General features: G+C 30.9%; 1 protein-coding gene across 2 annotated transcripts in view; it reads left to right on the top strand.

The window, feature by feature from the left end:
- Nucleotides 1–12995, top strand: part of gcl (germ cell-less) — a 40850-nt gene that overhangs the window by 13990 nt on the left and 13865 nt on the right. For both annotated transcript variants that reach the window (XR_013018473.1, XM_076471023.1), the window contains exons 4-8: nucleotides 1370–1467; nucleotides 1748–1794; nucleotides 8518–8655; nucleotides 10130–10214; nucleotides 11422–11509. Coding sequence is in view for 1 of the 2 variants with exons in the window: in XM_076471023.1 (XP_076327138.1) it covers nucleotides 1370–1467; nucleotides 1748–1794; nucleotides 8518–8655; nucleotides 10130–10214; nucleotides 11422–11509 (456 nt within the window). In the remaining variant the exon portion in view is untranslated. The remainder of the gene's footprint in view (nucleotides 1–1369; nucleotides 1468–1747; nucleotides 1795–8517; nucleotides 8656–10129; nucleotides 10215–11421; nucleotides 11510–12995) is intronic.

The following is a 12995-nucleotide window of genomic DNA, read 5'->3' as shown; positions in this document are numbered from 1 at the left end:
CTACATTTATGTTGACAAAGTTGCCAAACCTAAAATATAAAACATTGTATGGTATTACCTATTATAGAACACTACAGGTATTGTGTCATACTGTAACATTCCTGTTTTGAAAATTACTCTGCCAAATTATATTTAGTACTAAAATGCATAAATTGTTTGAGAAACAGAAATATTCAGTGACTGAGTACAGTAGAATAAAAACTTGTTTATAATTATTAAAAGAGAGCACCTAGTATGCCATTATATCATAAATATATAATAAAATAAAGTAGATCTAGGTCTGACCAAATAAGTCTTCCTTTGTTCACTGTAATAAATTAAACAAACTAAACATGATGGGACTAATTTATGTGTAATTAAGCTAATACAAAAAGAAGTTTCTAATCTTAATAGCAAAATCAAAATCATTGTTTAGCAAAGGAATCCAACAAGTGTGAAATGAACTATATAACTTGAAATAAGAACAATTCTTACTCAATTACTATAACATTAAATAAATTCAGATTTAAATATTGGGATAAAAATTTGAAATAAGAAAAGAAAAAGAATCACTATAACTGTTGATTTTATGGAGAAGGTAAGATTGCATCGTATAGTCTCAAATTATACATGTAGTTTTAAAGAAATAAAACTTTCAGGCAGAAAGCAAAATATTTCATACTGTTCTTTAAGTTCCATAAAAGAACCCACTTTTAATTTAGACATAAGTAAGTTAGAGGCCAAAATGAAATAAACTATAAAAATTAAACTTAAAGAGCACAACAGATTGCATTTTGAAAACTTGGTTATAAAAATAAACATTTTCAGACTGAAACAAATATACATCATTCTCATTTCATATTTAACAGAAAAAGATTTCCCCCCCTGACACCCAACATGCTTTTGTTGCACACTTATCATATTCACCTACAAGAAATTTATTGGCTCATTAGAAATCTAGAAAGCATTTATCCAGAAGTCCTGGAATTGTTAATGAATTCAGAAGGCATGCTGAATTTTGGATGATGGTGATAAAAGAAATCAAATACCACAATACATAAATTGTCTGTATTGAGCTTTCCGTATACATTTATTCACAAAGAAGATTGTTCTGTAAAGGTTAATAACAATTCAATGTTAAAACTATTTTATATAAATTAACCAAATACCATCAAATTTATATCTTCATGCTCTCTGTCTGTCTTGATTTTAGAATCACATTATGGGTTCCATTAATTGACATATATTGAATTACGTAAGTTATTTTTTTGAGTTTAAGTTAGTTGGCATTATGTAGTAAATGGAAAGTAATGTCTTTCATACATAGGATGATTCATTTATTTCTACATTCATTTAATAAAACAGTGTAAGACAAATAAATTTTTTATAGCCTTGCAAATTGTTTTTGGATCATTCTACCAAGATGAAATTGTTATTGAACCAGTTGAAGTTATTCCAGTTGTGGCAGCTGCTACACTGTTTCAGTTGGTGAGTTGTTTTAATAATTTAAGCTTGATAAAAATTCAACAGAAAAAGAAATGTATTTGCTTGTATAATATTGAGGGCAACTGGTCATTTGTTTAAATTAATAAAAATATTGAGCATTTCTGTTTTTTGTTTATGCTGTTACATAAATCCCACATTGTAGTTTGTACTCTAGGATCTTTTAAAAAAAAATTCAGCATGTTTTGTCTAATTTTAATGTGTTTTGTTTTGGCTTGAAAATGTATGTGTGTGTGTATATATATGTGTGTATTTTTTTTTATAGGGTAGTCTTATACAACAGTGTACTGAGATTATGGCAGAAACCATCAAGTGAGTAGATAAGATATATTTATTTATGGTTAAAATACCATTAGATGTGCTTCATGTGATCATAATCACGTTTGTGGTAAAATTGGAATAAAAAATAATAAATCTGAAGCTCATATCAGTAAGAACATTTCTACACAAAGAATAGAATGTATTAAGTAGAACTACAGTGATAATAAATTTTAGTGCAAGTAAAAGTTATTTTATTCTCCATTTATATGCACCTTGAATATAATCAATAATTTGTATCTCAGGACAGCTGGTATGAGTATTAACACTTTTACCAAAATAAAGCAGAGAACAATGTTTCAACTTTCTTAGGTCATTTTCAGGTCGAAACGTTGTTCTCTGCTTTATTTTTGTAAAAGTGTTAATATGCATGCCAGCTGTCCTGAGATGCATTTTAACATAAAGTGTGTTTCTCATCATCATGAGTAACCAATGATTTGTTTGCTATTTTTCTAAAGAGGAAGAAAATTCTAATAGGGTTGCATTTTATACAGGAAAGCAATGAGGCTTTGGAATGATAACCTCAAAAGCTTATAGGCCATGAAAAGTGTTACTAAATGGTATTTGTTTGTTCCTTTTATTTTAAATGTTTTCATACAGAAATTATGTAGGGAATTTAACCAGTCTTACTGTAAGGCAGTAACTCTTATTATAGTTCAATCCTATATGAATATGTAAAAGTTAAACAAATCATGATTTAAGTAGAAAAAAATATTTATAAAAAAAAACAAACTTGCTTCAGTAGACTTTGGTAATGAATGGCTGCTGTACTTTCCTTTAAATTCTTCCCAGTGAGTATTTCTGTTATTAAATCATAATTTTTCTTAGTTTTCAATATGTCACACTTCTCTGCAATGTAGCTGGCAATTCCCAAATCTTTACTGTTTGCAGAAGGGAATTAATGACATTGATTTTTATGCTTGAAATATCTCATTCATTTTGTTTGATAGCAGCGCATTTGTTTTGAGATGAAGTTCTTCATTAATATATCTCTTATCTGGAACTATTTGATAATGTTATCTGATAAAATCCAAAAGAAATGCACATGAATGTTTTGGTCATTTGAGTGGTGTTACTTGCATATGGGTCCAGAATGGCTAGGTGGTTAAGGCATTTGACTCGTAATCCAAGGGTTACTGGTTTGAATCCCCGTTACACCAAACATGCTCGCCCTTTCAGCCATGGGGATGTTATAATGTGGCAGTCAGTCCAACTATTCATTGCTGAAAGAGTAGCCCAAGAGTTCGCAGTGGGTGGTGCTGACTAATTGCCTTCCCTCTGGTCTTGCACAACTAAATTAGGGATGGCTAGTGCAGATATCCCTCATATAGTTTTGATCAAAATTAAAAAAAAAACCAATCCTTGCATGTGTAGGTATTTCTTTTTGTGGCTCAAAATATTCTTGATGCAGGATACCAGTTTTTACAAAGGCAGTTATGTCTGTTTTTGAGGGAACTGTCACTGATGTTGCTAATTTGTCAGATGTAGTATTAATGCCTCTATTTTTTCTGTACTTTGGAAACATCAAATTAATATTATATAACTTGTTCAGAAGTGTTTTAGAGTGTGAAGTGGAAGTGACCATTTTAATTACAGTATCCATAGCTAACTAATTTTGTAGTTCACTCAGTGAAACACAAACAAACCTCTGTGAAGTTCTCCAGTAGCTTTTCCTGTGTCCCTCAACCATAAATTGCCTCTGTTCTGGTCTCTGGTCCCTCATTTTATTGCTCTGGCTGTTGATGCTTTCAGCCAGGATTGGACCAACAAATATGTCTATCTTTATTTTCTCCTTATTCTCTAAGCAATTTTAATCATCATTGCTACTGTGTCTTCAGTTATTCTGATCATTACTAGCCATCTCAACTGTGGTTTTCATAGTTTTTCCAGTTTCAACTTCCTCCTCTGTTATCCTTTCCTCAGATTACAGCTCTTTTTCATCACTATTGAATACTGGCACTTTACCTGACCCTTTGTCATCTGTCTTCATGCTTGGTTTTCATCTAGTCCTGATGGTTAGCTTGTTTTTGGCTTGTTTCATTTGCCCTTCCTTCATGAAAATTTCTCTGTACAAATGGAACATTTTCTGCCATTGGATTTTGGGTCCAGGATTTTACTCTGATCAATCCACTGTTGCTTGTAATTCAGATTTCCTCACTTGGCTGTTAGATCAGGGGTTTTCCTGATCACCCAATACATTGTCTCAGTGTTGTCATTCCTGTGGGCTCTCTACAACATTTTATTCCTTGTTTTTCTTCTAGTAGAGTTTAAGAGTCTTTACCATTATCAAGCTACTGATGTGGTGAACTATGAAGGTATCCTCCCGAATGGGTTAATGAAATACAAAATACAAACTAAATATAGAAATGATTATAAAATAAGTTAGTTGAGAATAGGGAGGTGGTGTGCTGCTAGTGTAGATGATACAATATCCTCCAATATGAAACAAATATAAATGAGAGTGAGTCACAAAATTTTAGTTCACCTCTTCAGTTGGAATTCCTCATTCTACTCCCATATTGATGTTATTTCTCAGTGGCTGGGTTTTGAATTTAGAGTTAAACTAATCAACATAAGTCTTCAGACAGGTATTACAGATGTTTATATTCCTTGCTCAGTTATACTCTTTGTATTTTATTTATATCTTGGGTCATAGTGGAGGTATTTGAAGATTATTATAGTTCTTCCCCATTTCCTATCTTTTAATGCTTATTATTCTGAGGATATTGCTGTGCTTATGACAACCTTGGTCAATTTCATTGTGAGGGATGTGGCTTACATTATGCATATGTCTTTTCAATGCCAAATGTTAAATTTCTGGGTTGATCTATCAGTTTCCTATATTAACGTGCACACCATTCATGGGTTTAGGGATTTTGCTTCTTTCTGGCTTCATGAACTTGAGGTGAAAATGTCATGATCCTCTTTCCTACCCCCACCAGATGACTGGGTGGTGGATTATAGTTGATTTACTACTAGTATGATCCTCTTTCCTGTCTCCACATGGGTGTCAGGTTCCTGGTGGACTGAATTTTGGATTGTAATCATCCTCCAGGAGGTATGATTCTCTTTACTACCTGCACATGGCTGATGGGACTCAGTAGCTGAATTATTTATTGTACTTGACTTATTGATGGAACGATCCAAGCCCTACTTCCATGTGGATGTTGGTTTTTAGCAGCATGGGTTTTGTATATATTTGACTTGCTGTATACAGTGTGTTGCACCTTAGCCACTCTACGTCTCAGACACATCCTTTTATTTTTCCCAGTTTTACATTTTCTGGAATAAGAGTTTCATAAATACATGATTTGGAGCACTATCTGATCTTAGTTTTTCTCTCACTTGGATTACTCCTCTGTTTTCTGCTCATGTGTGACATCTTTCTGTGATGGGCAGAGTATACCTGATTCAGAAGTGGTGTGGTCCCCCACATCAGATCTTAGAATCTGACTGTTTCATCTTAGGGAGTGTCCTTTGGATGCTTCTTTCTTTCTCTCAACCAATCCTTCCACCTATTTAAATAGGATTCTAGCTCTCTATGTGAGTGAGGTAAAGTACCATATTGGAAGTTAAAGATTTTCCTGTACTAAAAGTGCATTTTTGATAAGTACTTACACTTGCTCACACTTCCCACCCTTCCTCTCCATTGAAAACTAGTGCTTTTATCTTCTGCCAAACCTTGAAGTGATAGTTTGGTAGAATAGAACAGAAGAAGTCACATGCATCATGAGAGTATGTTGCAGTCTTATTGGTGGAAGGTTTTTACATGATGATTTGTCTGACAGATGCATTATAATTGATCAGTTTCAATTGAGTGGGGATAAAGGCTTGTGGCATGCATAATTTTTTCTATAGTCGAGTTCTGAATGAGAATAGATATTCATGTGAGTGGAGGTAAGTAACTATTGAAAATACCTTTTCATTATAGGAAAATTATAACATTTAAGGTTTGTGGTTAGCATAAGTTCTGTTTTTTAGATAATCCCATTAAAGATGTCTAAGAGTGGCATATCAGGTGAGTATGGAAGCTCTTCAACATCCTCATAAAGAGAAATAAGTTGGTCTGAGAATTTTTTATGAAGGTAACACCTTGTTTCCTTGGTTGTGTGAGGAGCTGGTCTATCCTGCTGGAATCACTGTGTTCTCAAGCAGATACCTTATTTTATTCACCAAATCTATTTGCACAGTTTGGGAAGATAAGATTTCACAATTATTTGATAATAGTTAACCTGGTTAGCAGTGACTAATTTCTCTATGAGGATGTGAAATGGCCCCAATATTCACCTGGTTTGTCACATTCAGATTTCTTTTTATGTTCTTCTAAGTGATAGAATTTATGTCAATACTTTGGACTGTTAATAAGCTCAAGGGTTAATACCCTTCAGGAGATTTGAAACACCTCATTACAAACATTCCAGAAGTGATGAACAATATGATAATCCAAATGTAGGCTGTTATCAGTTAATGTGTAGCCTATGTTTAATATGTGGTTGAAAAGGGATTATGGGAACATAAAATTCATCATTAGTTTCTAAGTAATTGCATTCATTATATGGTAATCGATAGGTTTTGTACTTTTCTAAGTAACATTATAATGCATGACATTTTTTGGGACACCCAAAAACACACCCACACGAGATCAAATATATATTGCTTATAGAAGTTATTAATAAAAATGAAATAACATAGGAATGTTTTGAAAAATCTTTATTACTGTTAATTTAAAACATAAAAAAAATACATAAAAGCATAAATGCTGGTTTCATATCATCTAGGATATTTTAACAAGACCTACTTAACAATCTGGAAGTTGCTACATTTTGTTGTGCTTTAAAGCTTTATATATATATATATGTTTAAGCTTCCTCTGTGTGTAAACTATGTTACATTTAATATGCTTTTAAATTTATTAATATAATTTTTACAAAATATCTTTTTGCAAAAAATATCAGAATGGAAAAATTTGGAGAAAGGAGCTCTTTTAAAGATATTTTCCCACACAATTAATTAATTAATTCCACAATTCATTTATGTGTTTAATTAAATTTTACTAAATAGTTTCACCTCAAGAAGTAACGATCCACTGCAATAGAAATACTTGTAAGATAGCGTTACTGGTATACGGACACTGAATTGTGGATTATGCATTTTTAACATGAGATTTATGTAAATTTATCCTTAAACACGTTTTCTGTTTTCCCAACATATATTTGCTGACAACAAATCTTTAAAGCTTTTGTATGTTTTAATTAAGCCTTTCCTCAAGTACAATGGAATAATATCTATTTTAGTAGCTATGTTCTAGTAACATTGTTTTTCAAGTATTTTTGTTACAGTGGAATTGCTACTTCTTGAGGTGATACTATTCAGTAAAATTTCATGTTGAGTGTTAGTGTTCTCATGTCATGTCTCAACAAGATTTAGTTGATGTAATATTTTAGTTATTTATGGAGGAAAGAGCATGATTTATTATAGAAGTTAACAATTGAAATTAAAGTTATCTTATTAAAATTTTTTTATTTAGCATTTCTTCATAACAGCATCTGCTCAAATGTCCACTTATTAGTGATGGTGTGAGAGGAAATTATGACCAGTTGTGATGTAACTTGTAACTGGTATTACATGAAAAATATTATTTTCTCCTTATGCATACACCCACCAGTTGATACCAGAATTTAAGAATGTATAGTGCTGTAAACAGTGATATTAGGAATGGTTGTGACGTAACTGGTATTACATGGAAAATATTATTTTCTCCTTATGCATACACCCACCAGTTGATACCAGAACTTAAGAATGTATAATGCTGTAAACAGTGATATTAGGAATGGTTGTGACGTAACTGGTATTACATGGAAAATATTATTTTCTCCTTATGCATACACCCACCAGTTGATACCAGAACTTAAGAATGTATAATGCTGTAAACAGTAAAATTGGGAAGTGACTGCATGTACTTGAAATGTGATATTATGGAAATGCAGGTAAAACTTTGTTTGTTTAAATTCAGTACATAACAGGAGATTTGCCCAAGATATCAGTTTTGGAGTAGTACTAAATCTCTTGTTGGGTTAATGTAGAGTGAAGTAATGAGATTGGATACAATGTGTAAAACAAAATGTATAATGTTTATTAAAAGTAAACTTGTGTGTACTTAGTTTAATTGACACTAGATAATTTGATATAATTTTATTGGCTATTCTTGTTCAACCATTTATGTTAAAACCACAGACCAGACTGTTTAAGTGTAAGCTTTCCTGTTTCACAAGAAATCTTGTCTTTAGTATGAGCAACATAACATATTTACATGGTTGGCATTGTCATTACAACATAGATGGAGATGTATAACCTCTATATATCATCCAAACAACCATTGTTAAATTATGTTTTTCCTGGAATGAAGTAACTTGACCAACTTAATGAGTTTCTTGACTATGTGATATGTGAAACTAGTATGTACTCAGAACAAAAACTGAATTTGTAATAAATATAATAATACAAAAAGAAGATAAACAAATGGTATATTTATATACACTATATTGTATATGTTGATTATTGTCAGTTAAGGAAATAACATATGTAGTTTGAGAACAACTAGGATAAGTCTTATATTTGTGGGATAATTAGAATAACAGTTTAGGTCTTTATATTTTTATGTATATGGGCTCTTATACAAAGTTTCTAACTAGTGAGTATAATTCTATCCTTTCACAGTATTCACTCTGTATTAAAATACCATGAAGCTGCTCTTCAATATGGTCTTGCTTCTGTTCAAGAGAAGACGAAGGGATGGCTTCTCAGAAACCTAATGTCTTCTGTTCAAGAAAGTACTCATCATCTTCAACAAATTAAGTGAGTACAGAAATAACTCTGTTTATAGTAACCCTAATATGAGTATCCAAATTAGAAACAGAATAAGCCAGCAGTTATCAATAGTCTTATTTTCATAAAAAGTAAAAACAGCACAAACAAAAATAAACACAGTGACATTGCAAATTGTGGAATAACTTAAAATCTTAAAAAACACACACAACATTTGTATTGTTTATGTTTAAAAAGTACCTTACCAATTTTGAGTAGGAAATGTTTTCTGATTTCTCAACTTGACTGGCTTATGAATACAACAGATTTTATCAGTACAAGTGTATCAAATCCACAAGCCTAAAAACAAACCTTTATAAGTTAGTATTAATTTACTATTATTGATAGGGAGTATGGTAAATGTTTCTCTGTGGTTTACAGGTAGTTGTATAACTTTTAAAGATTAGTAAAATAATAATAGTGAAAATATGTATGTGCATAATATTCCTTTATTTTCAGTAAGGTGATTGTTTACATAAACACTTTACTGTTGCATTTTTTGCCACTGAACATGCTTACCATTTCAGCTGTGGGATGTTACATTGCCACTATTCCATGGTAAAATAGTATCCCTAGAGTTGGCAGTGGGTCTTGCTAACTGGTTTTCTACTCTATAATTGATATTTCAGAATTAGGGATGACAGTAGATATGTTAAATTGCTTTGCTGTTAACAAAATAAACTATATCATAGTTCAATTAATGGCAACTGGTTAATAATATATTTAAGACTAATTATTGATGAGAACTTTTAAATAATTTTTAAAAAAGAGAGAGTTTTGGACATTTTTATTGTTTTTAGGAAAAAATATGCCTTTTTATGATTTTTTTCTGATGATAATTTTTCATATAAACTCTTTTCTGATTATATTGGTCTTTCTTTATAGCAATATGCTTAAAAATACTGTAAAAGACATAACTAGCCAATTAAAAAGTTGATCCTAGTGATTTAATTATTTTTTAAGTTAAAGCTCCTTGTTTTTTTTCTATGATTCTCTAAAGGAGAAATTTACCTGTAAGGCTTGTGTAAGAAAATTTGAGTATTCTTGTATTATGATGTCTTAAAAATAATTGTCGATACTTATTTGTTATAGATTAAGCTAAATCCTAAAAATTAAGTTCTAAAGCTTATATTAGTGTAAAGAATAAAAACAATTTGATATAGGAATCATAAAATCAGTAAAACCTTGCTTAAAAGGTAAATTTTGAAATGTAAATTATCTTGTTTGATATTTAATTTGTTAACCAGTTAAATTCTGTTACCTCTGTTACTTGTTTGTTATTTCACTTAATTTTTAAATTCTTGTATTATATGCTATACAATCCAGATGCTGGCTGTGATTGTTTAAATTTGAACTTATTTGTTGTTTTATATTCACGATGTTATGAATTAAATCAGCTCATTTTAAATGTTTTTGATGGTCATAGAAATACTATTTTGAAAGCTGTGCTAACATTTCATTTTAGCTGTTCTTTAATGGAAGAACTGGTAGCTTCACCTGATCTTGTAGTGATGCAGACAGAATTCTCTGTTTATATCTTACTGAAAACTGTAAGTACAACAGTTATTTTCACTGAAAATCATGGTTACTTTAACTTAAACTCTCTGATTCCTGAAATCATAAAAAAACAGAAATGAAGAAAATAGTATGTTTCTATAAATCAACTATTTTCTTTCTATTTTATATATTGGTCTTTCATTGGAAAATATTTATGTAAACACAGTTTATATTTGAAGTTTAATGTTTTCTGTTTTGTCCATTTTAATAATTGATATATTTAGACACTTATGGGAATGTATAATTTGTGTCAGATCATTAAATTGATAATTTTTGAGATCTATTACCTTGAAATTTGCATTTTTACTTGTGTAATGAATGAAGTAACACATGTAACTGTACTGTTTTTTTAACCACTGCATAACAATTCATAGAATGGCTCAGAGTTTCTCAAGTACAAATTTTTAGCTCTGTCATTTTAGAATTGACTGATTTGAGATTTAATTACAATTTTGGACTCAAGAGGTCAGACCCTTTCAAATGACATGTTTGAGTATATCTAAAACCTTTTAGATTAATTTATTTTAATCCTGCTTAAAATAACTTTAGTTCGAAGGTAGGTAGTTTAAATATTTAAAAATGCTCACGCCATCTACTTTCTGATTTTCTAACCCTTCATCCAGCTTCTAAGTGGCACAGTGGTATAGTTGTGGACTTACAATACTAGAAACTATGTTTCAGTTTCTGTGGTGGGAAGAACACAGATACCTCATTGTGTAGCTTTGTGCAAACAAATAAACCCTTCATCCTAGTTTAAGATTAAAGTGGTTTTATTGTGCCTCATTATTTCTTTGGTTTCTCTAATATTTCTAGCAGTCATATTAAGTTGAACCAAAATAATGTGACAACTACAAATATTAGAGAAACCAAATAAATAACGAAGCAAAGTAAAATTAATTTCATCTTAAATTGGGAAGAAGGGTTAGAAAATTAGAAGGTAAGTAGATGGCATGATCACTTTTAAATTTATAAAGTAGTAATCACTTGGCAATGGCTATTTTATATTTATATCTTAAACAGCATTTGTTCTTCAGGCTCTTGAATGATACAAACGATCTTGGAACACAAAAAAGTGCCTTTTGTATGACTGTTGATTCCCTTTTACATATAGTTTTAAGTGCATATTATACAATGTTGTTTGTTGAGTGTTGTAATATATTTCAATCCTCAATGTTATTTTCTTGAAATTTCTTCCTGTAGTGGACTTTTCTTCACGAAAATATCATCTGGGAAGGTGATCTGAAAGAATGTGTCTTAGAAGCTCACAAGTTCTTTCAGAGTCATTCAGGTAACACATTGTGAATAATAACATTGACAGAAATTAAGGTAGCTTTTTATTTTGTGTTGCTATTTAGAATAAAATGAAAAGATAAATGTTCTTACATTATCAAAATTAACCTGTACCTGAAGGATTTTAATCATGTAATTGTCATGATGTGAAGACTGGCTTCAATTTCAGCTTCTGCTTTTAGAAGAAAACATTTCAATTTCATGGCAGCAATAATTATTAAAATGCTCTACGTTTGTTGTGTAAAATCTTTAATGTTATAGCAAAAATGTTGAGTATTTTGCCTTTGTGTGAGGAGTCCATATTGCATACTGGCTTTTCCATTCAAAATCACCTTCCATGTTCTTTGATTAGTCAATTTTTTTAATGCAGTAAGTATGCTATGTGATGGAACAATATAATTGTCATGATGTGAAGACTGGCTTCAATTTCAGCTTCTGCTTTTTTCAATTTACACAGTATTTTGGACAAACAATGGTTAATCCACATGTAATATTCTAAAAAAAAAAGTGTTACACAATATAAAATGTTTATGGACTTTCTTAACTGAAATAGGTCTCAAATAAACATGAGCAGTTCATTTAAAAAACATTTACTTATCACTGTAAGAACATGCATTCAGATATTTCTGCATATTCAGCTAAGTTTGCCTTCATTACAATTTTGCAATAACTTAACTTCAATTCATTTCATAGACTGCCATAAACATGTTTTAGCTACATTTTTCTTTACTATGGGTTTTATTCTCTGTTTTGTGAATTTCTTTGTTTGAACGTTTAAAACTGTGTTATAAACTGAATGCTCATAATTGTTTCATGATCTGTATGCTGTTGTACATGTCATTATTCTACTTGTAGTCTTATTAAATAAAGTTATGTGTGTGTAGTTTTACCAAATAAAGTACATCTACTTGTGTTTGATTGACTAAGGGTGTAAAATGTTTTCAAGTAGACCAGGATTTGTCGTTTTAGCACCTTATGCTTGGAAGAAAGCATATTTTAAGATGTGTAAGGAAATGATAGATGATAGAAATTAAAATGAAGGGCATAAACACTACTGCAAATGTTTTATGGGTCATGGCTGCTATCTTATAGTAAGATTGATGAAAATACCTTAGCTTTTGACAACATGTCAGGCTAAAATTTATAACCTACATGTATTTATATCTATGGCAATTATACATAAACATAAAGTTAAGTGTTTTATAGCATCTGGTGCTTATTGTAATTTGCAGTTTTTGTTTGCTATGATAATGCACCTTACTATGTGAATATGCATGTGTGCACACATGACTTCCACAACAGACATATGAACAAGCATATTATTATATAGATATGATGTACTAGTAGCAACACTACTCTGTTTGGTCAGTATCTTGGTGAGCTGGGTGGTGTGCTTTTCCATGATGAAATTGCTCCTGACTTCTAACTGAATCATGTTGAGCAGTTTGATGCACTTCTGTATTTCCGGTCTGTTCCTGGCTTTT

The sequence above is a fragment of the Tachypleus tridentatus genome, chromosome 12 (genome assembly GCF_004210375.1).
Source record: "Tachypleus tridentatus isolate NWPU-2018 chromosome 12, ASM421037v1, whole genome shotgun sequence".
Taxonomy (NCBI): domain Eukaryota; kingdom Metazoa; phylum Arthropoda; class Merostomata; order Xiphosura; family Limulidae; genus Tachypleus; species Tachypleus tridentatus.
The sequence above is the reverse complement of the archived record's forward strand: the minus strand, read 5'-3'. Positions and strand labels throughout refer to the sequence as shown.